At 46.6% G+C, this 25745-nt stretch overlaps 1 protein-coding gene across 3 annotated transcripts in view; it reads left to right on the plus strand.

Annotated features, from left to right (window-relative positions):
• The first annotated feature begins 1363 nt into the window (after nt 1-1363).
• Nucleotides 1364-25745, plus strand: part of SFXN3 (sideroflexin 3) — a 54330-nt gene continuing 29948 nt past the window's right edge. Inside the window, exons 1-6 of one of the 3 annotated variants that reach the window (XM_030204781.1) lie at nt 1364-1545; nt 5999-6165; nt 18957-19127; nt 23263-23361; nt 23444-23519; nt 24274-24359. In XM_030204781.1, coding sequence (XP_030060641.1) covers nt 5999-6165; nt 18957-19127; nt 23263-23361; nt 23444-23519; nt 24274-24359 — 599 coding nt within the window. In that variant the 5' untranslated portion in view covers nt 1364-1545. Of the gene's footprint in view, nt 1560-5998; nt 6173-18956; nt 19128-23262; nt 23362-23443; nt 23520-24273; nt 24360-25745 lie in introns of those variants that run through there. The other 2 variants (XM_030204782.1, XM_030204783.1) reach the window with 2 other exon arrangements.

A 25745-nucleotide genomic window follows, 5' to 3' on the forward strand; every position in this document is an offset into this window, starting at 1 on the left:
GAGTTGACTTTTCCTGACCTCTTTCACCTAGCTAGGACTGTGGATAATTCAAACCAGATGATGACCTCTTAAACTGCAGACAAATCTCACTTGAAAGTCAGACACTGAATTGAAAAGATATTTTACATAGAGAAATAGAACTTATTAATTAAATAGAATAAAACATATTTTAAAATAAGCAGAAATCAGAATTCCTTATAAGACAAAATCTAAATTATCTAGAATTATTTAAATCTAAACTATCTCCTTCTAAACAGCATTTTAACAATCCATCACTCAAAAAGGGAGAAAGAAAGTTTCATTTCTCGCTGACCTTTCTAACCTCTAGTCTAGCAAAAGCTAGACATTTGAGTAATTAAAACCAGATGGCATTCTACCACTTGCAGGACTGAACCAAAATTAAACAGAATTAACAAATTAATATGATTTCTCTGTCCAAGCTGCCTCAATATTAAAATTATTTAAGTTGTACTTTCCAGTTGTTAAAATGGAAAACTTTAGATGATTAAATCTAGTATATAACCCACAAAGGTCAGTCACTTTGTTATCCGAGAATATTTATACTTTGATTCTGGATATACACTCATTTTACTCATGCTTTCTCTGTAGTTCTTGTTGTACTGTCCTTGTTACTATTATACATTTTGTGACTTGTTTATAGCTGAATTTAACTATATATTTTTGTATTTTCAATTATACTCAATAAAACACCTTGTATCTGTCCATACCAGAACTGGCAAACGCCATTACGGTACTCTGTAAGCCACAAATAGGTGAGAAAATGTGGGATATAAATGTAACAAACACAAAAGAGGGGAAACTCCGCTACAATTTGTGAGATTGTGGATACAAATAACAAATAAATACTATTACTACCACTACTATTTATCATTTCTATCGCGCTACAATGCATACGCAGCGCTGTACACCAAATAAAATAAATAATAATAATAAAAAGAAACGTTATCCCGTTGTTTCAGTTTCTCTATGTACATCCGTATGCTGCAGAAGTTGGCATGTTTGAAAATATAAGTGAGATTAAAATAAAAATGCTACCAACAATAAACAACGACAACGTGGATGCAGCAACTTATAACTTCGTTTGCTTTGTTTTGGGTGAACGCAGAACGACGGCTGCGCGGGGAAGGGGAAACATGGATTAACCTAAGTGGTTTCAACTTTTTGACGTCAAGCCGGCTCCTGTTCTCAATCACACCTCCTTGATTTAACCTCCTTGCAGCCACGTGCGTGGAGATTGCCCCAGGCATGTTGTATCAGTAGGTCAGGTGACCGCTGTTGCTGATGGCTTGTGCAGGTGTCAGTGTGAGCCGCTACGTCAGCCCGGGAAGAGAAAGCAAGTGCAGCTGCGCTTATTGAAGAGATGAGGAGGTGGTACCTACTTCCATCCCCGCGGGATTCCCGTTTTCCGGCGTCCTCCTGCTCTCGTTTGATGCAACTTCCTGTTTCCCGGCAAGGCGGGAGGTTTCCGAGGGTATTGTGTCATAGAGGACGGAGCACCGGAGAAGGAACGCAGCGACTTTGGTGGTGGGTAACCTCAGGTATTAGTTTAATAGTAGTGGGTGGGGGGAGACATGCTAGACCGAAGAGAGCGGGAGATCACGGGAGGAGAGAGCGGGAGATCACGGGAGGAGAGATCGTGCTCGGTGTGTTTTGGTATATTTTGGTAGAGATGTCAAGGTACCTAGTTCCAGATTGACTCATCCTCGTTGCATTATGGGACTTGTAGTACTGATTTCACTGGGCAGGATCAGGCACACTGCTTTGGGATGTAAGTTTAGGAGCAGGACTGGCTGGCCCAAGTTTCCAGCCTGGAACGGAGTAAGAAGTTTGCAGAGTCTCACTTATTAGGAGTATTCCTTTCTCTCATACTCTGAAACATTTCTCACTTAGACGTTCTTTATGAGAGCCAAGTGACCCAGCCAGTAGGAAGAAATCATCTTCTTGTGTATTACCTGCCCCAGTCTCATCTGTACCTCTGCAAGTACATGTGCTCTGAAACCTATATGCATGCTTTTTGCCATTGACAGGAGAGCAATTTTCAGCCCAGAGAATTTACCCGTTTGCCTCCATTCTGTCTGTATACTTTCAGCAAATATTTGATGCTGCCCTCTTTATTTGCAAAACAATACTACACTTGAGTTTTATATAGTTGTGTCCTGGACATCCATATGGAAAATCTCACTCTTAGGCCCGCAGTGACACACTGGGAATGATTCATCCTTGGCATGCCTGAGGCTGATTATGTCCAGGGTGAGGGTTAACATATTGGCACTCGCCCTTTCTGGGGGTCCGGAGGGACCTTTAAAAACGTTGTCAAATCGGGTTGTTTCAAACTTCTGAGACAGTGCATCCTTTGCAAAAGGCTTTTATTTGTTTTGAAATTTTGAAAATGGTGTGTGTATGATGGTGGTGGGGGGGGGGGGGGAGGGGGATTCCATAGAAAAATAGACCCCGTGGGGAGGGGGGGAACACAGCAGGACTTGTGCCTAAAAGAGTTAGTGTATGGATTGAGCATAAACCTTGTTGTGCTTTTGGCGTAAGTATTTTTGGATGTGTTCTATCTGTGCAGTTGTTTTCCTTTGAAAATATAGAAAATGAATAGCTTGACTGCAAGTTGTGCTGGTTTAAAAATGTGCTAGCATATTGATCTCTTGCCTTTCTATGCTATTTTTTTAGGGAAGAGTAGGGAAAGGAAAGGGGGATGGAATTTGATATACTGCCTTCCCGTGGTTACAATCAAAGTGGTTTACATATAGGTACTTATTTTGTACCTGGAGCAATAGAGGGATAAGAGACTTCCCCAGAGCCACAAGGAACCGCAGTGGAAGTTGAACCCACTTCCCCCTGGTTATCAAGCTACTGCATTAACCATTAGGCTACTCCAAAGGGGACCCTTTTAATTTTCCATGAAAAAAAAAAGGACATATAATATGGGGTCCAGCCGGTCCTGCATTGTTCTGTCTTCCAGTGATCACCATGGAAACTGAGCTGAAGTACCATGGTGCTCTGTCAAAATAAAATAGTTTAAATTAGCCAAATGAGGAATGGGTAGCTGGTTGAGAGTGGTAGTTTGGCATTTTGCAAGTATTGTTTTCATTACAGGATACTTTTACTGGAAGACAGAAATCTTGCAAAATAAAAGTCCCTTTAATTCCTTCCCCTCCCAACTACCTCAGTTATTTGAAAATGTAAGCCAAACCAAATTGTACTGGAACATTTTTACAGTTCAGTCTGTCTTTTTTTTTTTTTTTTGAAATGAGATGTTTTTGTGGTAGGGAGGGGAGAATGGAAAGTTTGAGACTACAGGCTTTGAGGCAGTTGCATTATCAACATGTGGATCTCTGGGAAGTATGAGAACGATTTTCTTCACTGAGTCATACCAGGAGGAAATGATTTCAGAGAAGCTTGTAGCACATAGTTATATTTGGTGTACTAGAGAACGTAGTACCCTGTGCTGAAACAGTGAGAAGCCTTTCCCTGCCTGTTCTTTTTCCGGTAGGCAGCAAGGTAAAGGTGCAGAAACCTATGGTTTGAAACATCTGTTTGTTTTCAGAAAGGCCTTTAACAACAGAGAATCCTCCAGAAATGGTCACCCAGTCTGAAGAGCAGCTGTAGAGTTTGGAGAAAGCCAGCAGCACTCTGTCCATAAATAACGGATTTGATAGCTTTTATGTATTGTTCTCCAGGTCATATTTCTGGAGTATGTATGACAACAAGCAGTAAGGCATTCCCTATCGCAGTTCAGCTATTTTCTGTGAGAGTCACAGGTTTTTAAAATTCTGTACATAAGCCTCTTGCATTTGCTCTGCACCCTCAGCAGTAGTCATGTTGGCAAGAAGGTCACAGGTTACATTGCAGATTGGATCTGTTTGATTTGGGTAAGCTGATGCCATCAGATGTAGGAGTAGATTCAGTAAATGGTGCCCAAAGTTAGACGCCGGGTTGATGCGTGCGAAGCGCGAATTCTAAAAGGCAGCTCCGCACAGAACTGTCTTTATAAAATACTAGTTTAATTAATTTTGTTCCTAACTTTAGGTTTGAGTGTTTATATCTGCCAAAGACTGGGGTAAATGCTTGCACCTAACTGCTGTCAGGTGGGAAAATGGAAGCATCCTATAACTTCACACCTAAATCCCCCTCCCCTAGTCACGTTCGAGAAACGTTAGGTGCTTAGTTTACAGAATAGGGGTATAAGTCAGTTACGCATACAGCTGCTAATTTCTGCTTGATAATTAATTGCCAATGCATTGACAATTAGCTAATTATGTTTAAATCATTTTTATTGATGACAAAACAAATACAAACAATTTAAGCTTATATCCAATAATGCTGTACGTCATCCGTTTTACGATATCCTTCTTACCCTTCCCTACTCTTCCCCCCTTCCTTACCCTACCCCTGCCCTCCCCTCCATGTAGTTACATAGCAGATCAATTAACAGCTTGAAACATTTAGCTATATATTCAACAACTGACTCCTTGTTCCAGAAGGCAGAGTTCTGAAGAACGGATTCCATCTATCCAGGAACCGTTCAGATTCTTGTTGTGATCGGTCCATGGTGAATAATCGCTCCATCCGTAGTAAAGATACCATCTGTATTCGCCATGTCTGAATCGAGGGTCCCTTTGTGTCTAACCAGTCAATTAGAATGGACTTCTTTGCCATCAGGGTTGCCCGTTTCACAAAGTCAGAATAGCCTTTAGGCCGTGAAGCACCAAGCTCAGGCCTACCAAACAGTAACATAGGCGAGAGTAGTTCCATTTTGTATCCCAAAGGCTCATTGTTTGATTAAGAAGGCTGGTCCAGAACTTCACGACTCTCGGCCAACTCCAAAACATGTAGCTAAGTATGTTATACGTGTAACTGACCCTATTCTAGAATTGGGTGTGCAATTGCGTGCCCTACTTTAGACGCCATGTATAAAATTTGGGGATGCTGCTTGGACCAATCAGATACTAATGTGTTTTCTAAGGTGGTACATCATAAACAAACATGGCAGTTTCCAAGAGTAACAGCAGAAGTGTATTTACGACTAGTGACTTACACATCACATATATCAATGAATAGCTGGTCTGCTATTACTACCTGTCATACATCCATTGGAAGTCTTGCACGATCCTGATAATGTAATGCCATTGCATGAAAAGCAATAGAGAAGCAGTTGCAACCTTTCTGTAGCCGACGCTTGGATTTCTGACGCTTTTGCTGTCACTACAGGTGTGAGGAATTTAGGTATGGTTATTCATGAGGCACATGTTTCCAACAAACCACCACACAGATTTGGCAGAAAATGGCCCAAAGAACAAAAGTGTGATAAACATGGTAAATTTAGTAGATGACGGCAGAAAAAGACCTGCACGGTCCGTCCAGTCTGCCCAAGAAGATAAATTCATATGTGCTACTTTTTTATTTGTACTGTCCTCTTCAGTGCACAGACCGTATAAGTCTGGCCAGCCCTATCCCCGCCTCCCAACCACCAGCTCTGGCACAGACCCTATAAGTCTGCCCAGCACTATCCCCGCCTCCCAACTACCAGTCCCGCCTCCCACCACCAGCTCTGGCACAGACCGTATAAGTCTGCCCAGCACTATCCCTGCCTCCCACCACCGGCTCTGGCACAGACCGTATAAGTCTGCCCAGCACTAGCCCCGCCTCCCAACCACCAGCTCTGCCACCCATTCTAGGCTAAGCTCCTGAGGATCCCTGCCTTCTGCACAGGATTCCTTTATGTTTATCCCACGCATGTTTGAATTCCGTTACCGTTTTCATCTCCACCACTTCCCGCGGGAGGGCATTCCAAGCATCCACCACCCTCTCCGTGAAAAAATACTTCCTGACATTCTTCTTGAGTCTGCCCCCCTTCAATCTCATTTCATGCCCTCTCGTAATGCGGTAGCATTTTGCTCTCTGTATATTGAATACTCTGCCGTCTCTGCATTTGATCTTCATGTTGAGGGCTTTTTGTCTTGCATTGCAGATGATGCCTCAGGAACTGCCTTTCAGCATCAACATCCAAGAACCACGATGGGATCAGAGCACATTCGAAGGAAGGGCCAAGCACTTCTTTATGGTGACCGACCCTCGAAATGTATTACTGTCTGCAGGGACCCTGGACGAGGCAAAGAAGATTGTACAGAATTACAGGTTCACAGTGAGCTCTCTTCATTTCTTTACTCTGCTGGTGGCCTGATTTATGATCCTACCCATGCTTGGGTTATACTTCCATTGAGATCAAGATTATTGCATTGAGAGTACCCTGTATGGAGCGGCAATTACAGCTCTAAATAAAGACTTGAGGGTAGGAGATCTGCATGGAGTGGCAGTTACAGCCCTGATTGAAGGCTTGGGGGAAGGGGGTCGGCGACCTGCATGACATGGCAATTATAGCCCTGAGTGAAGGCTTTGAGGAAGGGGGTAGGTAGTCTTCACGAAGTGACAGTTCCTGCCCTGAATAAAGGCTGGGTAACCTGCATGGAGCAGTAGTTATAGCCCTGACTGAAGACTTGGGAGAAGGGGATGGTTATCTTGCGCACAGTGGCAATTATAGGCCTAATGAAGGCTTGGGGGAAGGGGGTGGGTGACCTGCATGGAGTAGCAGGTACCTTACTGAACAGATTGGATGGGCCACATTGGCCTTTATCTGCCATCAGTCACGATCCCTCTTATTCTATAAACTTGTGTGCCCAATTTTTATGCTTAGCATGTAAAATTGTGCATTCAAGTTATAGAAGTGTCAGTTATGGGTGTAGCTTAATTGCTTAATTAGCTGCTAATTTGCAATTAACAAACCGTCCTTGGTACTAATTGGCACTATTATGCCAAATCCAAAGCATGTAACTGCAAGTCGGGTGTGTACCTGGGAGGGGCTTGGGTGGGTGGGGGCATGCCTAGCATGGATTGCAGAATACAAGCAGTTACACTTCTTACAATAGTTTGGTTCAAGCCTTTCAGCTGACGTTAGTGCTCTGCGGAACCATGGACTTACACTAGTATTCTATAAAGGCAATTACGCACATAATTGCAAATGTAACAGTAATGGAAAATATACAGTACATGGCTGTATCTATTTTTCATGAAATAATGGCTATAATTTTTCATAAAGCAACGCAGTAAAACTCAAAGACCGATCCACGCTCTATATTAACTAGGAGGGAAAAAACCCTCAGATGTTGCAAGAAACTTAGACCCTAACCCTATTGACGTTAGGTTAGGGAGATAATCTTTAACGGGTTAGGGATCCTGTGTTCCAAGATAAATGACACTTCACCATCATTCAAATTCCTGATATTTTTGGATCGTTTTTTTTTGGGTGATATACAACTGTTGGAATATATATGCTTGCATGAAAAAAATTAAAAAATATAATACAGCAAGACATTTGTTATGATGGAGGCTTTTGACCAGTGATTAGATTGTCACTAAAGATTGTTTCTCTAACCCGATGTCAATAAGGTTAGGGTCTGTTTCTTCTTTTCCTCCTAGCTAGCAGAAAGTTTGCATTTTTACTGCATTGGTTTATGAACAATTATAGCCATTATTTTATCCTTGACCATCTTTAAATCTAGATTGAAAGCCCACCTCTTTAACATTGCTTTTGACTCGTAACCACTTGTATCCACTCGCCTCCACCTACCCTCCTCTCCTCTTTCCTCTACACATTAATTGATTTGATTTGCTTACTTTATTTTTTGTCTATTAGATTGTAAGCTCTTTGAGCAGGGACTGTCTTTCTTCTATGTTTGTGCAGTGCTGCGTACGCTTTGTAGCGCTATAGAAATGCTAAATAGTAGTAGTAGTATGAAGAGACTTAAAAAATCCTCCTTAATGACTTGATTACATTCTATATCTAAACCAACTAATACTGATCCCTTCTAATTTGATTATGTTAATCACATTATCACTATTGGTCATTATATCTTACTTGTGTTATGTAAATAACTCTACTGACCTATCTACCTAATTTCTTACACAGTAATATGTTAAGTTAGACCATACCTCTTACTCTGTTTATGATTATACCTTTTGCAACATAGTGTAAGCCACATTGAGCGTGCAAATAGGTGGGAAAATGTGGGGTACAAATGCAGCAAATAAATAAAATGAAAAATACATATAGCGATATATGTACTTGGTTGCTTCGGTGTCCTGTTTTCATGCGTTTCTTAAAATGTAATTTTATCCATTTTAGCGGAAATTCTTTAAATAGCGCCAGAACTCGGGTGCTGAAAAATTTGGCACTGAGCGCTGTTCTATAAAGGGCACACGCCTTTAGAATGGACTTTAAGCTTGCTGAAACCAGACGTAAATGCCAGCGCCCAAGTTAGGTGCGCTGAGGCCAAATTCTGTAATTCTGCGTGCAGCTTTTCGGAACACCTCCTGACATGCCCTCTGTTCTGATACATGCTATGAGAATTGGCTGCTGAGCCTTATAGAACAGCGCACAGCCAGTTGCTTGTGCCAATTCTAATTGATGCCCATTAACTGCAATAATTGGTTGTTAGCACCCGCTCATTGATCAATTAAGTTGTGTGCGCGCAACTGAGGACAACTTTGGGCACCATATATAGAATTCTCCGGTTTGTGCCTTCCTTTTGTGTTTTCTGTTCGTATTATGAATTGTGTGTATGTTTTTATGTGTGTTCCACCCTGTTTTTCGACTTTGACGTTATTTATGTTTAGTGGTTTATTAAATAAAATTGACCTACTGGAGATCCAAGATGGCTCCCTAGAGTGAGGACACTTCACGTCGTGCTCCTTACCTTATGCTTAAGCGTATGAAGCGAAAGGGGAAATCGGGCTGTGCTAAGTTGGTGACCCGTTCTGCCCCCTCCAGTTTCCTTGACGATAAATGCCTTTGTGACTATGATTTTACCATCTGGGGATGGGTTGCTAAGGACAGCAGAGGGCGGTGCCTGTTTAGTTGCCTCCTGACCGTAGCTTCTTGCTGACCCCCTAAGAGAGGAATCCTCCAGTGAACCTGGCAACTGTGAGGGAAGAAGTTCCTACGACAGGGCAGGAGCAGGAGAAAGATTCTACTTCCTGTTCCTCGATTTATGCTACAAGGGGACCCCGTCTTGGTTTCAATCCCGATTAGCGTTTCGATGCTGCACCTCCCAGAGACACCTCAGGAACAACTCTAACTCAGAAATTTCTATTTGGACTGCCTCTCTCAGACCGGCTGGTAGTATTTCAGCGGTTGATCTGCTAGCACCAGTTTTTGAATTTAACCTGTTAAGACCTTTAGCATTAGTACATACATAAGTACACTGGGATAGACCAAAGGTCCATCAAGCCCAGCATCCTGTTTCCAACAGTGGCCAATCCAGGTCACAACTACCTGGCAAGAGCCCAAAAAAGCTCAATACATTTTATGCTGCTTATCCCAGAAATAAGCAGTGGATTTTCCCCAAGTCAATTTAATAATGGTCTATGGACTTTTCCTTTAGGAAGCTGTCCAGACCCTTTTAAAACTCTGCTAAGCTAACTGCCTTTACCACATTCTCTGGCAATTAATTCCAGAGTTTAACTTTAACATTAACTTTGGATGATTTATGGACTTAGGCCTTGACCCAATGAGGCACTCAATCTAAGCAAGTAGTTCAAAATGGTTCTCAAGTCTTGACGTTGGAATCATCGATAGAAAATCATGAATCACATTTAACTGTTTGTGAGTCTCATATTCAGAAGACAGAAGAAGCAATCAAGAAAATAGATACTGTGTCTACTGGTGAAAGATAATTCTGCCTTGCAAATCAAATGTGAAAATTTGGAAAATACACTCGGACGCAAATTTGCATCTGATTAACTTTCCTAAGATGCTTGGAGGTTCTCCCCATGATATGTTTAAGAAACTTATGCTTGAGTATTTAGAAGTACCCTCTCAATCATTACCTCCTATTGCTTGAGCATATTAATTACCCCCATTTAAGAAGAAGACTGGTGAGGGAGGGCAGAATTTATTTATTTATTTTATTGCATTTGTATCCCACATTTCCCCACCTATTTGCAGGCTCAAAGTGGCTTACATGGTTATATAACATTGTCATTCCAGGATCTTAGATACAGTAGTATTGTGCATAGTTTAGGTAGGGGAAGAAAGGAGAAGGAAGGGATAGATTAGGGTAGTTATAGAGGGTGGGTTTTCATAACTGATTGGGTTGGTGAGGGATATTGGTGAGGTTATCTTTTATCGGTTCTCATTGTAGGCTTTGTTAAAGAAGTGTGTTATCAGAGATTTGCGGAAGATAGTTATTTCGTTGATTGCCTTCAGGTCTGTAGGTTGTGCATTCCTTAACTGCGTGCTCATGTAGGAGAAGGTAGCGGCATGCTACCTAGAATGTTCTATCTCCTATATCTCAGGACAGTGTAAAGTTGACTGCATGAACTTGTTATCCCATCGACACTGTTAGTTACTTTTGTGCCGGATCCCGATAGAGATTGGCTACTGAGACTGTGTTTTAGGCACGAAGGCTCTTCATTTTTGTCTTTGAATGTGAGGATGTTCTCTGATGTTGCTAAAAGCTACACAAAGACGCCGAAAGCAGTTTTTACCTGCTGCGTCCTAAGGTGGACGTTGGAGCAGCTTTTGTACTTCCATATCATCAAGCTGATCAATCCATAGACTGGTGGGTTGTGTCCATCTACCAGCAGGTGGAGATAGAGAGCAAACTTTTGCCTCCCTATATGTGGTCATGTGCTGCCGGAAACTCCTCAGTATGTTCTCTATCTCAGCAGGTGGTGGTCACACACAGCAGCAGCTCTGGCTAGGCCTCCAAGCCTAATCCTTAGGTTTTGTTGAGGCCTGGGGTTGAGGGCTCTTTTGAGCAAGTGCAAACCTGGTGGTGCCAGGTCCCTCCTTTTCTCCCCCCTCCCGCTGGCTCCGTTTAAAAAAAAAAAAAAAAAAAAATTTTTAAACGTCTTTAAAGGCGTTTAATTCTAAACGTTCATTGCAGCTACTCACTGGGACACCAGTTCGTTACAGCTCGGAGCGGCAAGCAGGTAATTTTACCTTTTTATAGCGGGCAGGGGGTTCCCCGATTCTTCTCCTCGTGGCACTGGCGTCGGAGGGCGAGGGCGCAAAGGGTCGCTCCCCGGATCGCTGGAGCGCTTCTAGAGGGGATGCGGGGGTTTTACAACCTGATTCGCCCTTGATGGGTGATAGTTTAGTGACCGATGAATGTCCCGGTCGTTCCTCCGGCGTGGCGGTTTTTTCCCGCCATAAACGCCCATCCCCCGCTCCTCGCCTCCGCCATCTTGGCCGGCCACGCGGCTCGGACGGCTTCTTCGGGGCCGCCCTTGAGGTTGGAGACATTAATGCCATGAACGCCCTTAATTTGGGCGACGGCACAAAAGCGGCTAAAGTTAAGCGCCGTTCTTCCCGCGCGGCTCCTTCACGGAGTTTCGCGCCGGACGCCATTTTGGATGCGCAGCATGTCTCTCCCCCGCTATTGCGAGCGCCGGTTGAGAGTGCGTCTAGGGCTGTTGCCCAGGCTGCGGAAGTGCACAGTCTGGGGGGTTTCTCCCCCGAGTTTGTTTTGCTGCTGCATCAGGCTTTCCTCATGCAAAACGCTGCCCCTGCTCCCTCTTCGGATAAAGAGGTTGAGGTTCCCAGAGGTAAACGCCCTCGGGTTGATTTCCAGGCCTTGGAGGACTTTTGTCTCCTCCGATGTAGATGAGGGCAGCGTGTCTGAGGTCTCCCAACGATCCTTTGCGGATTCCTTGGAGGAGATAGATCCCCGCTCGGATGGAGCGGATGACCCCTCTGCAGCGCGGCTTTTTAGCCCAGAGGATTTGCCCAACCTGTTGTTACAGGCCATGGACACTTTGAAGATTTCCTCTCCGGAGGACGTCTCTCCCTCAGCCCCTGTTGGCTCTGCCATTATGCTGGGGACGAAGCGCCCACCTAGAACCTTCCACGTGCATGATGCCATGCACACCTTAATTGCGGCTCAATGGGATGTCCCGGAAACGAGCCTTAAAGTGGCTAGGGCTATGTCCCGCCTCTGTCCTTTGGCTGTGAGTGAACGTGAGGCCTATCTGTGGCCTACCGTGGATTCTTTATTCACTGCGGTGACTAAGAAAACGGCGTTGCCGGTGGAAGGTGGCACGGCCCTAAAGGACGCCCAAGACAGAAGATTGGAGGCGGCCTTAAGGTCGTCCTTTGAGGCAGCTGCTTTAAGTTTGCAGGCCTCAGTTTGCGGCTCCTATGTGGCCAGGGCGTGCCGGACTATGGTGCAGCGGGCTTCCCCCTCGGATCATTCCTTGAGGGCTGATTGGCCGGCCCTGGAATCGGGCTTAGCCTATTTGGCAGACTTGCTGTATGATGTCTGGAGAGCCTCAGCTAAAGGCATGGCTCAGACAGTCTCTGCGCGGCGGTGGCTTTGGCTGAAACATTGGTCTGCTGACCACGCCTCTAAATCCCGCCTGGCTAGATTGCCTTTTAAAGGCAAGCTGCTCTTTGGGGTCGAGCTGGACAAAATCGTGACCGATCTCGGCACGTCTAAGGGCAAGAAATTACCAGAGGTCAGGGCTCGGGTTAGTACTCGTCCCGATACCTCCAGAGGACGGTTGCAGGAAGCCCATCGGTACCGCCCGGGCAAGTCGGGTTCCTCTGCCCCCTCTTCCTTCAAGAGGAATTTCTCCCCCAAGCAGCATTCCTTTCGCAGAGACCGCCGTCCCGGAGGTGCTCCCTCCGGTCCTCCCCCAGGGTCTCGTACCCAATGACGGGGCCTTGGTCCACGCCCCAGTGCAGATTGGAGGACGGCTGTCCTCGTTTCTGGGCGAGTGGACCACTATAACTTCAGACGCGTGGGCGCTGGAAGTCATCAGAGACGGCTACAAGCTAGAGTTCTGCCAACCCTTAAGAGACGGGTTTGTACTCTCTCCCTGCAAGTCTCCGGTCAAGCTGTGGTAGTGCAGCAGACCTTGGACAACCTGATCCGCCTGGGTGCGGTCGTTCCGGTGCCAAAAAATCAGATTGGCAAGGGACGTTACTCCATTTACTTTGTGGTTCCAAAGAAAGGAGGTTCTGTCCGGCCTATCCTCGACCTCAAAGGGGTCAATCGGGCCTGGAAAGTGAGGCACTTTCGCATGGAGACTCTCCGCTCTGTTATAGCGGCAGTGAAGGCAGGAGAGTTCTTGGCTTCCTTGGACATCAAGGAAGCGTACCTGCATATTCCCATCTGGCCTCTTCTCCAACGCTTTCTGCGTTTTACAGTCCTGAGACGACACTTCCAGTTCAGAGCCCTCCCTTTCGGGTTGGCTACTGCTCCGCGGACCTTTTCCAAAGTAATGGGGGTCATAGCGGCCTTCCTGCTAAAGGAAGGAGTACAAGTCCATCCTTATCTGGACGACTGGTTGATCCGAGCCCCCTCTTATGCAGAGTGCGGCAAAGCTATGGACCGGGTAGTTGCTCTTTTGAGCTCCCTGGGATGGATCATCAACTGGAAGAAGAGCCAGCTGCGCCCGACTCAGTCCCTGGTGTATCTGGGAGTTCGATTCGACACCCAAGTGGGCAGAGTGTTCCTACCAGACAATCGGATTGTCAAGCTTCAGGCTCAGGTGGACTAGTTCCTAGTAGCCTCTCCTATTCGGGCTTGGGACTACGTGCAGCTGTTGGGCTCTATGACGGCCACGATGGAAGTAGTGCCCTGGGCCAGGGCTCATATGAGACCACTACAGCTATCTCTGCTGCTGCGCTGGACTCCGATGTCGGAGGATTATGCTGTGCGCCTTCCCGTGGACCCAGCAGTGCGCAAGGCGCTGAGCTGGTGGACGCAGACAGACAAGTTGTCTGCAGGATTGCCTCTGGTGACCCCGGAGTGGATTGTCGTCACGACAGACGCCTCTTTGATGGGCTGGGGAGCCCACTGCTTGGGAAGGACAGCGCAGGGGCTCTAGTCTCCTGCAGAGGCAAGTGGTCTATCAACCTCCTGGAACTCAGAGCCATTCGGTTGGTGTTATTGGAGTTCATCCCGGTACTGGTGTTGAAGCCTGTACGGGTCCTGTCGGACAATGCCACGGCTGTGGCCTATATCAACCGCCAGGGAGGTACCAAGAGCGCCCCTCTAGCCAGGAGGCTATGAGTCTTTGCCAGTGGGCGGAAGCGAACCTGGAGCAGCTTTCAGCGGCCCACATTGCCGGAGTCATGAATGTCAAGGCGGACTTTCTCAGTCGCCATACCTTGGAGCCCGGAGAGTGGCAACTATCTGCTCAGGCGTTCTTGGACATCACGAAGCGCTGGGGCCAGCCGAGCCTAGATCTGATGGCGTCATCGGCCAATGGCCAAGTGCCGCGCTTTTTCAGCAGAGGACGGGACCCTCGATCCCTGGGAGTAGATGCTCTTCTCCAACAGTGGCCGACACAAGAGCTCCTCTATGTGTTCCCGCCCTGGCCCATGTTGGGCAGGGTGCTAGACCGGGTGGCAAAGCATCCCGGCAGGGTAATCCTGGTGGGTCCGGATTGGCCCAGACGTCCCTGGTATGCGGACTTGTTCAGGCTCTCAGTCGACGATCCTCTCCGGCTGTCAGTGGAGCAGGGCCTGTTACATCAGGGTCCCGTGGTGATGGAGTATCCCTCTCTCTTTGGTCTTACGGCCTGGCTATTGAGCGGCAGCGTCTGAGGAAGAAGGGCTTCTCAGACAAGGTCATCGCCACTATGCTGAGAGCGAGGAAGCGCTCTACTTCTACTGCTTACGCCAGGGTTTGGCGTATCTTTGCAGCATGGTGTGAAGCAGGCTCACTTTCTCCCTTCACTGCTCCAATTTCTTCAGTGTTGGCGTTCCTGCAAGAAGGTCTGGAGAAAGGCCTGTCGCTCAGTTCCCTTAAAGTCCAGGTAGCGGCTCTGGCTTGCTTCAGGGGCCGCCTGAAGGGTGCTTCCCTGGCTTCGCAGCCAGATGTGGTGCGCTTTCTCAAGGGAGTTAATCACCTGCGCCCTCCTCTGCACTCAGTGGTGCCTGCGTGGAATCTCAACCTGGTGCTAAGAGCATTGCAGAAGCCGCCTTTGGAACCCTTGTCGAGGGCATCTCTGAAAGACCTGACGTTGAAAGCAGTCTTTTTGGTGGCTATCACTTCAGCCAGAAGAGTTTCCGAGCTCCAGGCGCTCTCATGTCGAAAGCCTTTTCTGCAGTTCACTGAGGCAGGAGTGACTATTCGCACAGTGCCTGCCTTCCTGCCCAAGATTGGTTCTCGCTTCCATGTGAATCAGCAGCTCTGTCTCCCTTCCTTTGGTAGGGAGGACTACCCAGAGGAGTACTCCGCTCTTGAATATCTGGATGTGAGACGAGTCATCATCAGATACTTGGAAGTGACCAATGATTTCCGGAAATCGGATCATCTGTTTGTCCTGTTTGCAGGTCCTCGTAAGGGTCTGCAGGCTGCTAAGCCTACAGTGGCAAGATGGGTCAAGGAAGCCATTGCAGCGGCTTATGTGGCCGCGGGGAAGGTGCCGCCTATCCAGCTGAAGGCTCACTCCACGAGAGCTCAGGCGGCCTCGATGGCAGAGGCCGGATCCGTCTCCTTGGTAGAGATATGCAAGGCGGCAACGTGGGCTTCGGCTCATACATTCTCCAAGCATTACCGTTTGACTGTGGCTGCACGGGCGGAGGCCCGGTTTGGAGCTTCAGTGTTGAGGTCAGGGATTTCTATGTCCCGCCCCGGGTGAGTACTGCTTCGGTACATCCCACCAGTCTATGGATTGATCAGCTTGATGATATGGAAGGTAAAATTATGTATAATCATACCTGATAATTTTCTTTCCATTAATCATAGCTGATCAATCCATAGCCCCTCCCAGATATCTGTACTGTTTATATTCTGGTTGAATTTTAGGTTCAAGTTTAGCCTTCAGTTACTTCAGGAGGACTTCGTGTTCAAGTTCTTCTTTCACTTGGATTCTTCAAGAGTTGAGACGAGTTTGTGTTACAGTGAGCTGCTGCATTCCTCTCCCCTCCGTTTTACGGGGCTGGATTGAGACATAAATTCTGCCGGCACTCCCTCCCGCTTCGTGCGGCTGTAGGGCAGCTTTGTACCCCTCCCGCTTCGGCGGTGTTAGGGTCAGTCAGCTCCTCCCGCGGTTGCGGTTGCAGGATAAGCCAGATCCCCCCGCATCGGCGGGTGTGGTGTCCCTCCCCCGCTCCGCGGGGATGAGCTGGACGGATTCCCCTCCCCCACTTGTGTGGGGATGAGCTGGGTTAATTCCCCTCCCCCGTTTCGACGGTGGTGAGCTGGGCAGAGTGTCCCTTCGTGGGTGTAATTCTCTAAGTGCTGAGTCCTGCGGATGGAGCTTTGATATCGACATACTGAGGAGTTTCCGGCAGCACATGACCACATATAGGGAGGCAAAAGTTTGCTCTCTATCTCCACCTGCTGGTAGATGGACACAACCCACCAGTCTATGGATTGATCAGCTATGATTAATGGAAAGAAAATTATCAGGTATGATTATACATAATTTTACCTTAAATCTCACTGTGAATGTGTGGTAAAACAGCTTGCTAACACTTACATATTCTTTGAACTATCTCAGTAATGTTTTTAAGTAATAAAAGTGTGGAGACCGGATGTCAGCAGCAGGCTAAACTAGCTAATCCGGTATAGGTTGCCCTTTTCGATTAACGTCTCGTATTATTATTTCAGTAGAAGATTGTCTTTGCACTAGGGTATTTACTTAAATGTGTGATTGTTTTGCTCATACTGTTTGTGTACTTGGATCTCCTTTTAATATATATATATATATATATATATATATATATATATATATATATTAGTAAAACAGGCCTGTTTCTGACACAAATGAAATGGGCACTAGCAAGGTTTTTCTTGGAGTGTGTGTGAGAGTGTGTGTGAGAGTGACTGTGTGTAAGAGAGAGAGAGTGAATGTGCGTGTGTGTGTGTTTGAGAGAGTGTGTGCGAGAGTGACTGTGTGTAAGAGAGAGAGAAAGTGAATGTGCGAGTGTGTGTGTGACAGAGAGCGAGTGAGACCGCTGGGTGCGAGTGTGTCTCCTCTCTCCCCTGCCCTCCCTTCCAGGCACCCTGCGATTCTCCTCTCTCTCCTGCCCCCCCCTTCCAGGCACCCAGAGATTCTCCTCGTTCCCCTGTTTACCTCCGTCGAAGCGGCCACGTCTTTGAAAGCACTGCCCGTCTGTAGCCTTCCCTTCGACTTCGTTCCCTCCCCTGCCCCCCCTTCCAGGCACCCAGAGATTATCCTCGTTCCCCTGTTTACCTCCGTCGAAGCGGCCGCGTCTGAGTCCCGCCTGCTGACATCATATCCTCTTTCCGTGAGGGCAGGACTCTGAGGGAACGAACTCGAAGGGAAGGCTATAGACGTTGAGGTTGTGCCTAGTGCTGCTATCCTGTGGTTAGTCAGTACTGTTTGTGACGAACCCGGAAGCGCGTGACGTCAATTCAGGAGGTGGATACAGCGTTGGAGGCAGCACGAACCCTTCAAACTTTCACTGCCATGGAGTCAGCTTCAGAACGTTGGAGGTGCTTTTTATTATATAAGATATATATATCTTTAAATCACATGACCAGTGCTAACTGGTCATTTTCAGTGGCACATAACGTAACCGGATGGTGCCGCTGAAAATGCCCAGTTAGCATCCAGGCCAAAACTGGCCTACTTTAGAGTCATTCTGGGGGTGGAGTCAGCACTTAACTGGTTGAAGTTAACCGCATAAAAGGCAGCGCTATCTTTATGTGGTTCTTTATAGCTGATTAAGTGCCGAATATGTCATTTAACCGGCTATATTTAACAGGCTCCTTATACCCAGAAATTGAATGCTGGAGCCTGGACATGGCCTGGCATTGAATTTCTGCTAATAATGTTGGCAGCGTTCAGTAAAACATGATCTCCTGTTGGCTGCGTATCAGGCCCAGGATAATTAAAGAAAGGGCATCTTAGAGCAGACTGAGCTGTGGTCCCCAAACTGTGGGTTGGGACTGCAAATGGGGCCTCATCATCAGCGGATGGGGGTCACAGAAACCGACCTCCCTTCCCCAGACCTCACTGTGACGTGCCCAATAGTGGCAGTCAGTATGGCATCGGTGACCCAGGGAATATTCACAGGTCCTGGCCCCTCTTACTGTTACACTGAAAATCCATGTACAGTACTGAGGTCTGAGAGCACACACTAACTCAGGCCCAGCACTGACTGCTGCCACTATCACCTCTGCTGCTACAGCCTTCCTGATGGGATGAGTATGGTAGGGGGTGGAGACCTCCTGTTTCATTTTCATGAGTATCTGGGGGGTCACGTGAATTTTCACTTGTTACAAAGGGGGCCATATGGGATAAAAGTTTGAAAAGCACTGCCTTAGGGACATAGCAATTTGTTGTGGGCCTAAATACTTGAGTACAAGAGTCCACTTCGTCAGCTGTACAGAGTAACATGGTTAACCCTCTGTAAAAGACTGGAGAAATTTCTCCCTCATAAGAAATTCTGCCTAGGGCTTGCCACTAAGTGGTAGTTTTGGAGCATGGGTGAAACAGAGAATGGGCTCTAGCAAAGAAAGAAAGTCACTAAAGAGCAGTGGTTCTCAGCCCAGTCCTGGAGACCAATCGGGTTTTCAAGATGTGATGAATATGCATGAGATACATTTGTATGCACTGCCTCTACTGTATGGAAGTGTATCTCATGCATCTTTGTGGATATCTTGAAAACCTGACTGTTTGGGTGTGTCCTGAGGATTGGGTTGAGAGCCCCTAGTATGAAGGAATGTCCTCTAACAAAACATTTGATCTGAGCTTCAGGCTGTTTTAAACCAGCCTTTACACGAGTTCTTGGTAAGTACAATCCTCTTAACCTAGCAGATAATCTGAAGATGATCAGGTCATCCTCTGGTGCCTGGGACTTTGCTTTTAGTGGCTGCCTGAATGTTGGATGAGGCTCACCCCATTACTGAGAGAGAGCTGACAGTAGGTTATTGTTGTTTTAGGTCAAGAATACCGACTCCTGGGTTGACTGAGGACCAGCTGTGGCGAGCGAAATACATTTATGATTCAGCCTTCCACCCAGACACCGGGGAGAAGATGATGCTAATTGGGCGTATGTCTGCCCAAGTGCCGATGAACATGACCATCACAGGCTGCATGCTCACCTTCTACAGGTACTCTACATCCACGGTCTTCCTCAGAGCCCTCGTTTGTGGCAGCCATTCAGTGGGACTCTAGTCAAGTTTATTTAACATGATGCATCAAGGAACGAGGGGGCCAGGGGCAAAGCTCAGCATTACTGAATTAAAAAATCCAAATAACTCTCTAAGGGCCTGATATTCAGCCCATGGTGGTAAGCGATTTGTAAGCCACAGGCTGAATTACTACTACTACTTAACATTTCTAAAGCGCTACTAGGGTTACGCAGCGCTGTACAATTTAACATAGAAGGACAGTCCCTGCTCAAAGAGCTTACAATCTAAAGGACACGTGAACAGTCAGACCGATAGGGGCAGACAAGTTGGGGCAGTCTGGAATTCCTGAAAGGTAAGAGTTAGGAGCTGAACGCAGCATTGAAGAGGTGGGCTTTAAGCAAAGACTTGAAGATGGGCAGGGACGGGGCTTGGCGTAAGGGCTCGGGAAGGCTGTTCCAAGCATCGTGTGAGGCGAGGCAGAATGAGTGGAGCCTGGAGTTGGCGGTGGTGGAGAAGGGTAATGAGAGGAGGGATTTGTCCTGTGAACGGAGGTTTCGGGCGGGAACGTAAGGGGAGATGAGGGTAGAGAGGTAGTGAGGGGCAGCAGACTGAGTGCATTTGTAGGTAAGAAGGAGAAGCTTGAACTGAATGCGGTATCTGATTGGAAGCCAGTGAAGTGACCTGAGGAGAGGGGTGATATGAGTATATCGGTTCTGGCGGAATATAAGACGTGCAGCAGAGTCAGATAGTCATTGCCGGGGCATGTCTATCATCCAGCATTGAATAGCCTGGCTAGTGCAGTAAACCCAGATGTTAAGCAAGCACTGGCCAATATTCAGACTGGTGCTCTGTTAACTCGGCGATCATTAGGACAGCCTTTTTGCTGTCCTGACTTTATACGCTTACTTAGCCGGTTACAGGGGAATTGTATATATGGTGCCGAATGTTAGGTTCTACTTCCGTGCTGAATTTTTGGCGCGAAAAAGTGTTCTAACGATTCAAGGCACTGAAATGGGGGCAGAAACGTCGGATCCATTCGAAAACACACCCACGTGCTCATTTATAGAATAGCACCTAAGTGTTTCCACATGGATCTGCAAAGGGGGCATGGCCAAGGAGGGGCATGGGTGCGCAGTGTTATAGAATAGTTTGAATCTGCTCCAAACTTGCACACTAGGATTTACGCCTAGTTTCAGTTGGTGTAGCTTTTCGATCCCAAAGGTGAGCGCGGATTCCGGCATTATGCGTCATTCTGTAGAGGCCGCTGATCCCGATACTCCCGTTATAGAGTACCGTTCAGCGCTGTTTTTTTTTTTTTTTCCCGGTGCTGAATTTTGAGCACCATTTCTTGAGTCCAGCCCTTAGTGAACTAAATATTGCCACTAACTGGCTAAGTAGCAGCTCTGCCCAAACTCCACCCCCAGACTGCCTCTAACCTAGCTGATTTGCACATGGCTGGTTAGAGCTGATATCAGATCTGCCAAGTCTCCCGCTTTTGCGGGTTATCTCCTGCACCAGTTAGAGCTGATACCAGATCTGCTCCCGCTTTCGCGGGTTATCTCCTGCACTCCCACTGGGGATCCGGGATCTCCGGCTGAACAGCCTCCATTTCCAGTGACAGCAGGAAATACCTTCATTAAATGTTATCTCCTGCTGCTGCTGGTCTTGCGTCAGAAGGAGATGATGTTTTACGGAGGCGTCTCCTATCGCTGGAAAGGGAGGTTACTTCTGGTGCTCCTGGCTGCAAATTGCAGTGTGCTGGGGTGGAGCTGAGGGCGGTTCTGGGCAGAGTTATGGGGGCTGGGCGGAGCTATGTTCAGTTCTGGGTGGGTTTTTGGGAGGGCTGGGCGGAGCTATGGGCGGAGTGGGGCAGAGCTAAGGTCAGGCCCTAAATCTTAACGCTCAGAAAGCTTGACCCCCTTGGCAGTTAAGTGCTGATGAATATTGGCAGCTGGCCATCTCAGCAGGGTTAAACTGGGCAGGAGTCTTTCCTGCCCAGTTAAACCCCTTTTGAATATTGACCCCTAAGTAGTTATTGAAAGGTTAAGCTGGATTTGTAGACATTGGGATTAAGGCAGGCCTTGACAAATTTTCTTTAATTTAGGATCTAGGTAAAAAAACTATGTGCCAATGACTAGGACCATCTCTCTTGCTTCCCACTACCCCCCCCCCCCCCCCGGGGTCTCCACTGAAGTTGAGCAGCCTGGAGTGGGGAGTGGGGGGTGTCAGGGGGAATATGTAAAGAGAGGGGAATTTCTCCTATTGTCTACCACAGTTCCTTTAGGGCCTGATTTCTTGAGGCCATTTTCTCATTCTTTGTCCAAGAAGCTTAGTAAATCAGGCCCACAATTCACCCCTTCAGACCACTGGCATACATACAGAGCCTGCAGCCCCCCCCCCCCCCCCCCCCCCCCCCGCTCCTCAATCTGTCATCACCTAAGCGCAGGGTAGAAATGTAACAAAAATTAAAATAAATAAAAATATGTGGGTTACGTTTTATGTTTTATTAAACTTGATGTACCGCATTTGACTTTTGACAGATCTTAGCGATTGTAGAGAGGTCGTACGTAAAAAATTACAAACTCTTCAAAATACAGCGTCCCAATTATTGTTTTGTGCATCAAAGTTTGACAGAGTAACACCATTCTAAATCAAATGACGCTGGCTTCTGATAGAGGCCCAGGCTATTTGTTATATTGCATGGCCAAGGCCCCCTACTATATCTTCAATTTGATTGCTCAGCCTGAAAGAAATCAAGTATGTACTTGTAGATGTCATTTAGATGTTCATTTCCCTAAGCCAAAGAGAGAACTGTACGAGTCTGTTTAATCTGTCTTTAAAATACCAGATGGCTAAATATTGGAACTTGTAGATCTGAGAGAAAAATCTGCTTTTTAAATTGTTTCATGGACTCTTAAAAACATTTTCATTTCAGAAATGTGTTTTGTGTTGAGAGGAAATGCGGGAAAGATTGTCTAGTTCCTAGGTGTAAGGTATGAAACAAGGAGGCAGATCGTGTGCCTGACATGACCATGTTTCCCTAGTAATAAGGGCTGCGTCAGGAGCAGAGTAACGCTGATCTTCAAGCCTCCAGGTACAGGAACGTTGCCTTGATCGTATCTCGTTGCTGGACCAGACTAGGTGAAGGGTGCTGTATACACCAGTTAGTTTGTTCTGCACCTGATGCAGCCATTATTACTGGTGAAACACGGCCATGTCAGGCACAGATGATTATTAACCTTGGGGCATTTTACTGTATTAAAGACTGCTTTTTTATATGATCTGCCTTCTTTCATATCTTCCACGTTGGATTTGGCGGACACCTTGCCTTGTTCCGTCTTCTAGTTCCTATGTGTTCTTATTTTTATTTTTTGTTACATTTGTACCCCGCGCTTTCCCATTCATGGCAGGCTCAATGCGGCTTACATGGGGCAATGGAGGGTTAAGTGACTTGCCCAGAGTCACAAGGAGCTGCCTGTGCCTGAAGTGGGAATTGAACTCAGTTCCTCAGTTCCCCAGGACCAAAGTCTGCCACCCTAACCACTAGGCCACTCCTTCACTGTTGCTACTATTTGAGATTCTACATGGAATGTTGCTATTCCACTAGCAACATTCCATGTAGAAGTCGGCCCTTGCAGATCACCAATGTGGCCGTGCAGGCTTCTGCTTCTGTGAGTCTGACGTCCTGCACGTACGTGCAGGACGTCAGACTCACAGAAACAGAAGCCTGCACAGTCTTCTACATGGAATGTTGCTAGTGGAATAGCAACATTCCATGAAGAATCTCCAATAGTATCTATTTTATTTTTGTTACATTTGTACCCCGCGCTTTCCCACTCATGGCAGGCTCAATGTGGCTTACATATTATATACAGGTACTTATTTGTACCTGGGGCAATGGAGGGTTAAGTGACTTGCCCAGAGTCACAAGGAGCTGCCTGTGCCTGAAGTGGGAATCGAACTCAGTTCCTCAGTTCCCCAGGACCAAAGTCCATCACCCTAACCACTAGGCCACTCCTCCTTTTTAGCTGCACTGAACTTTTTTTTGGAAGGTGTGAGTGGGATATAAATTATATTATGTCATGTAATGTTAACCTGCATTTTGCATCTGCAGAACAACTCCAGCGGTGGTGTTTTGGCAGTGGGTGAATCAGTCCTTCAATGCCATTGTGAACTATACCAACAGAAGTGGCGATGCACCTATTACACCGAGGTAAGAGGAACAGCAACACACAGAGCTCGTATGTCCTGATCAGCAACTTTTCTTTCACTGACTTGTTTATCTTTGTTTGCAGTCAGCTGGGAACCGCGTATGTCAGTGCTACAACAGGTGCTGTCATTACTGCCCTGGGCCTTAAATCCCTCACCAAGGTAAACTACCTGCTTTCTGTAAAGATCAGCCATGCCTACATCCACTAAGTAACATAGAGGCATATTTTCAAAGCACTTAGCCTTCCAAAGTTCCATAGGTTTCTAATAAGCATGATCTCGAGTACCCCTTTGGGTCCTTTTGCCATAAGCTTCATCGACACTCATTTGACATGATTATTATAACCTGATTTAACTGCTTGCTACAGTGTGTGGATTGGGAAACCCTCAGCTTTTAAAAGGAAGTAAATCGGGCAAGTGCAAAGAGGAACTTTGAGAAACAAATCACAGAAGTGTCTTTCATTTCCTGGACTACTACTACTACTATTTAGCATTTCTATAGCACTACAAAGCGTACACAGTGCTGCACAAACATAGAAGAAAGACAGTCCCTGCTCAAAGAGCTTACAATCTAATAGACAAAAAAATAAAGCAAGCAAATCAATTAATGTGTAGAGGAAAGAGGAGAGCAGGGTAGGTGGGGGCGAGTGGTTGCAAGTCAAAAGCAATGTTAAAGAGGTGGGCTTTCAATCTAGATTTAAAAATGGTCAAGGATGGGGCAAGACGTAGGGGCTCAGGAAGTCTATTCCAGGCGTAGGGTGCAGCAAGACAGAAAGAGTGAAGACTGGAGTTGGCAGTAGTGGCGAAGGGAACAGATAAGAAGGATTCATCCATGGAGCGGAGTGCACAGGAAGGGGTGTAGGGAAGGACTGCCTTTATCTCTCGATCTGTGATTTTTCTTGTTTTCTCTTTTTAGCACTTGCCCTCTCTTGTTGGTCGCTTTGTGCCCTTTGCTGCAGTTGCAGCTGCTAACTGCATCAACATCCCTCTAATGAGGCAGAGGTAAGGGTCGGCTCATCTCAAGGTAACACTGTTTCGGTATTAGCCCATACTTTTTAAGATCATGTGCACGACTAATTTTCAAAGAGAAACTCCTCTTTGAGATTTGGCAGTGGAGGAATAGCCTGGTGGTTAGAGCACTGGGCAAATCCCACTGCAGCTCCTTGTGATCTTGGGCAAGTCACTTAACCCTTAATCCCCTCGGGTACAAACTTAGGGGGCAATTCTATAGCTTAGGGCAGTGGTTCCCAAACCTGGTGCTGGATGCACCCCAGCCAGTCAGGTTTTCAGTATATCCACAACGAATATTCATGAGAGAGATTTGCATTCGTGAGAGAGATTTGCATGCAGTGGAGGCAGTGTTTGCAGATCTCTCTCATGAATATTCATTGTGGGTATCCTGGAAACCTGATTGGCTGGGGTGCATCCAGCACCAGGTTTGGGAACCACTGGTTTGGGGGCTCTTTTACAAAGTGGTGATAGGGCTGCCACGTGCCAAATCGACACTACTATCTGGGTAATGTTTAAGTTGAGGCGCTGTTTCCTGCAATAGAAAATATTTTTCTATTTTCTACCACGGGAGAGGGGGGGTGTTTCTGGCGGTAATCAGCAGCACGGCACGAGTACTTTACTGCTAGATCAGTGGGTGGTGGTAAGGGCTCAGGCAGTAAATAGCTGCGCACTACCTTTAATTCTAGCGCACGTCCATTTACTGCCCCCATTGAAAAAAGCCTTTCTTTTTTTCCCAACCGCAGCAAAAACATGCACCCACACTACTGCAGGCCACATTTTACCACGACTTAGTAAAAGGGCCCCTTAGTGCCTCCAGTTATGCATGCTGAGCACCAATTCTTTAACGGCATCGGTGTATCAAGGTGCTGCTATAAAACACTTGTGCAGACCTGAGTAAAGTGTGGTGGCCGTGCTAGTCCACTTTTAAAGATAGAAATAATGCAAAACATAGAAAAGAAAATTATGATCCCTTTTTTATTGGGCTACCTTAATGATTAGCTGATGAAGGTATTCCTCCTTCAGATCAGAAATGAGCAAATGTTGACATATCAGAGGAAGTGAAACACAAAAGCTTTCCAATGATAGTCGCACAGGAAGAGGGTTGGCTGGGTTAAGTGAGAGAAGGGGAGAAATGGATGGGTGATAAGAGGGTGACAAAACAGTATAATTTTATGGTTGATAGTGGTATAGAAAATCCAGGTCTTTCTTAAGTCCTGTCTGGTTGGTGTTGAAGTCAAAAGGATGAGGTTTGTGTACATCCTCTTGCAGTTACACTTTAAGGCACTTATGCACTTCATTATAGAATAGCGTGTAATAGGTAAGTGCATTATTTGTGGGAGAGGAGAGGATGTGGTCCCTCTTCACAAAAGCGGAGAC

This window comes from Microcaecilia unicolor, chromosome 5 (genome assembly GCF_901765095.1).
Source record: "Microcaecilia unicolor chromosome 5, aMicUni1.1, whole genome shotgun sequence".
Lineage (NCBI taxonomy): Eukaryota > Metazoa > Chordata > Amphibia > Gymnophiona > Siphonopidae > Microcaecilia > Microcaecilia unicolor.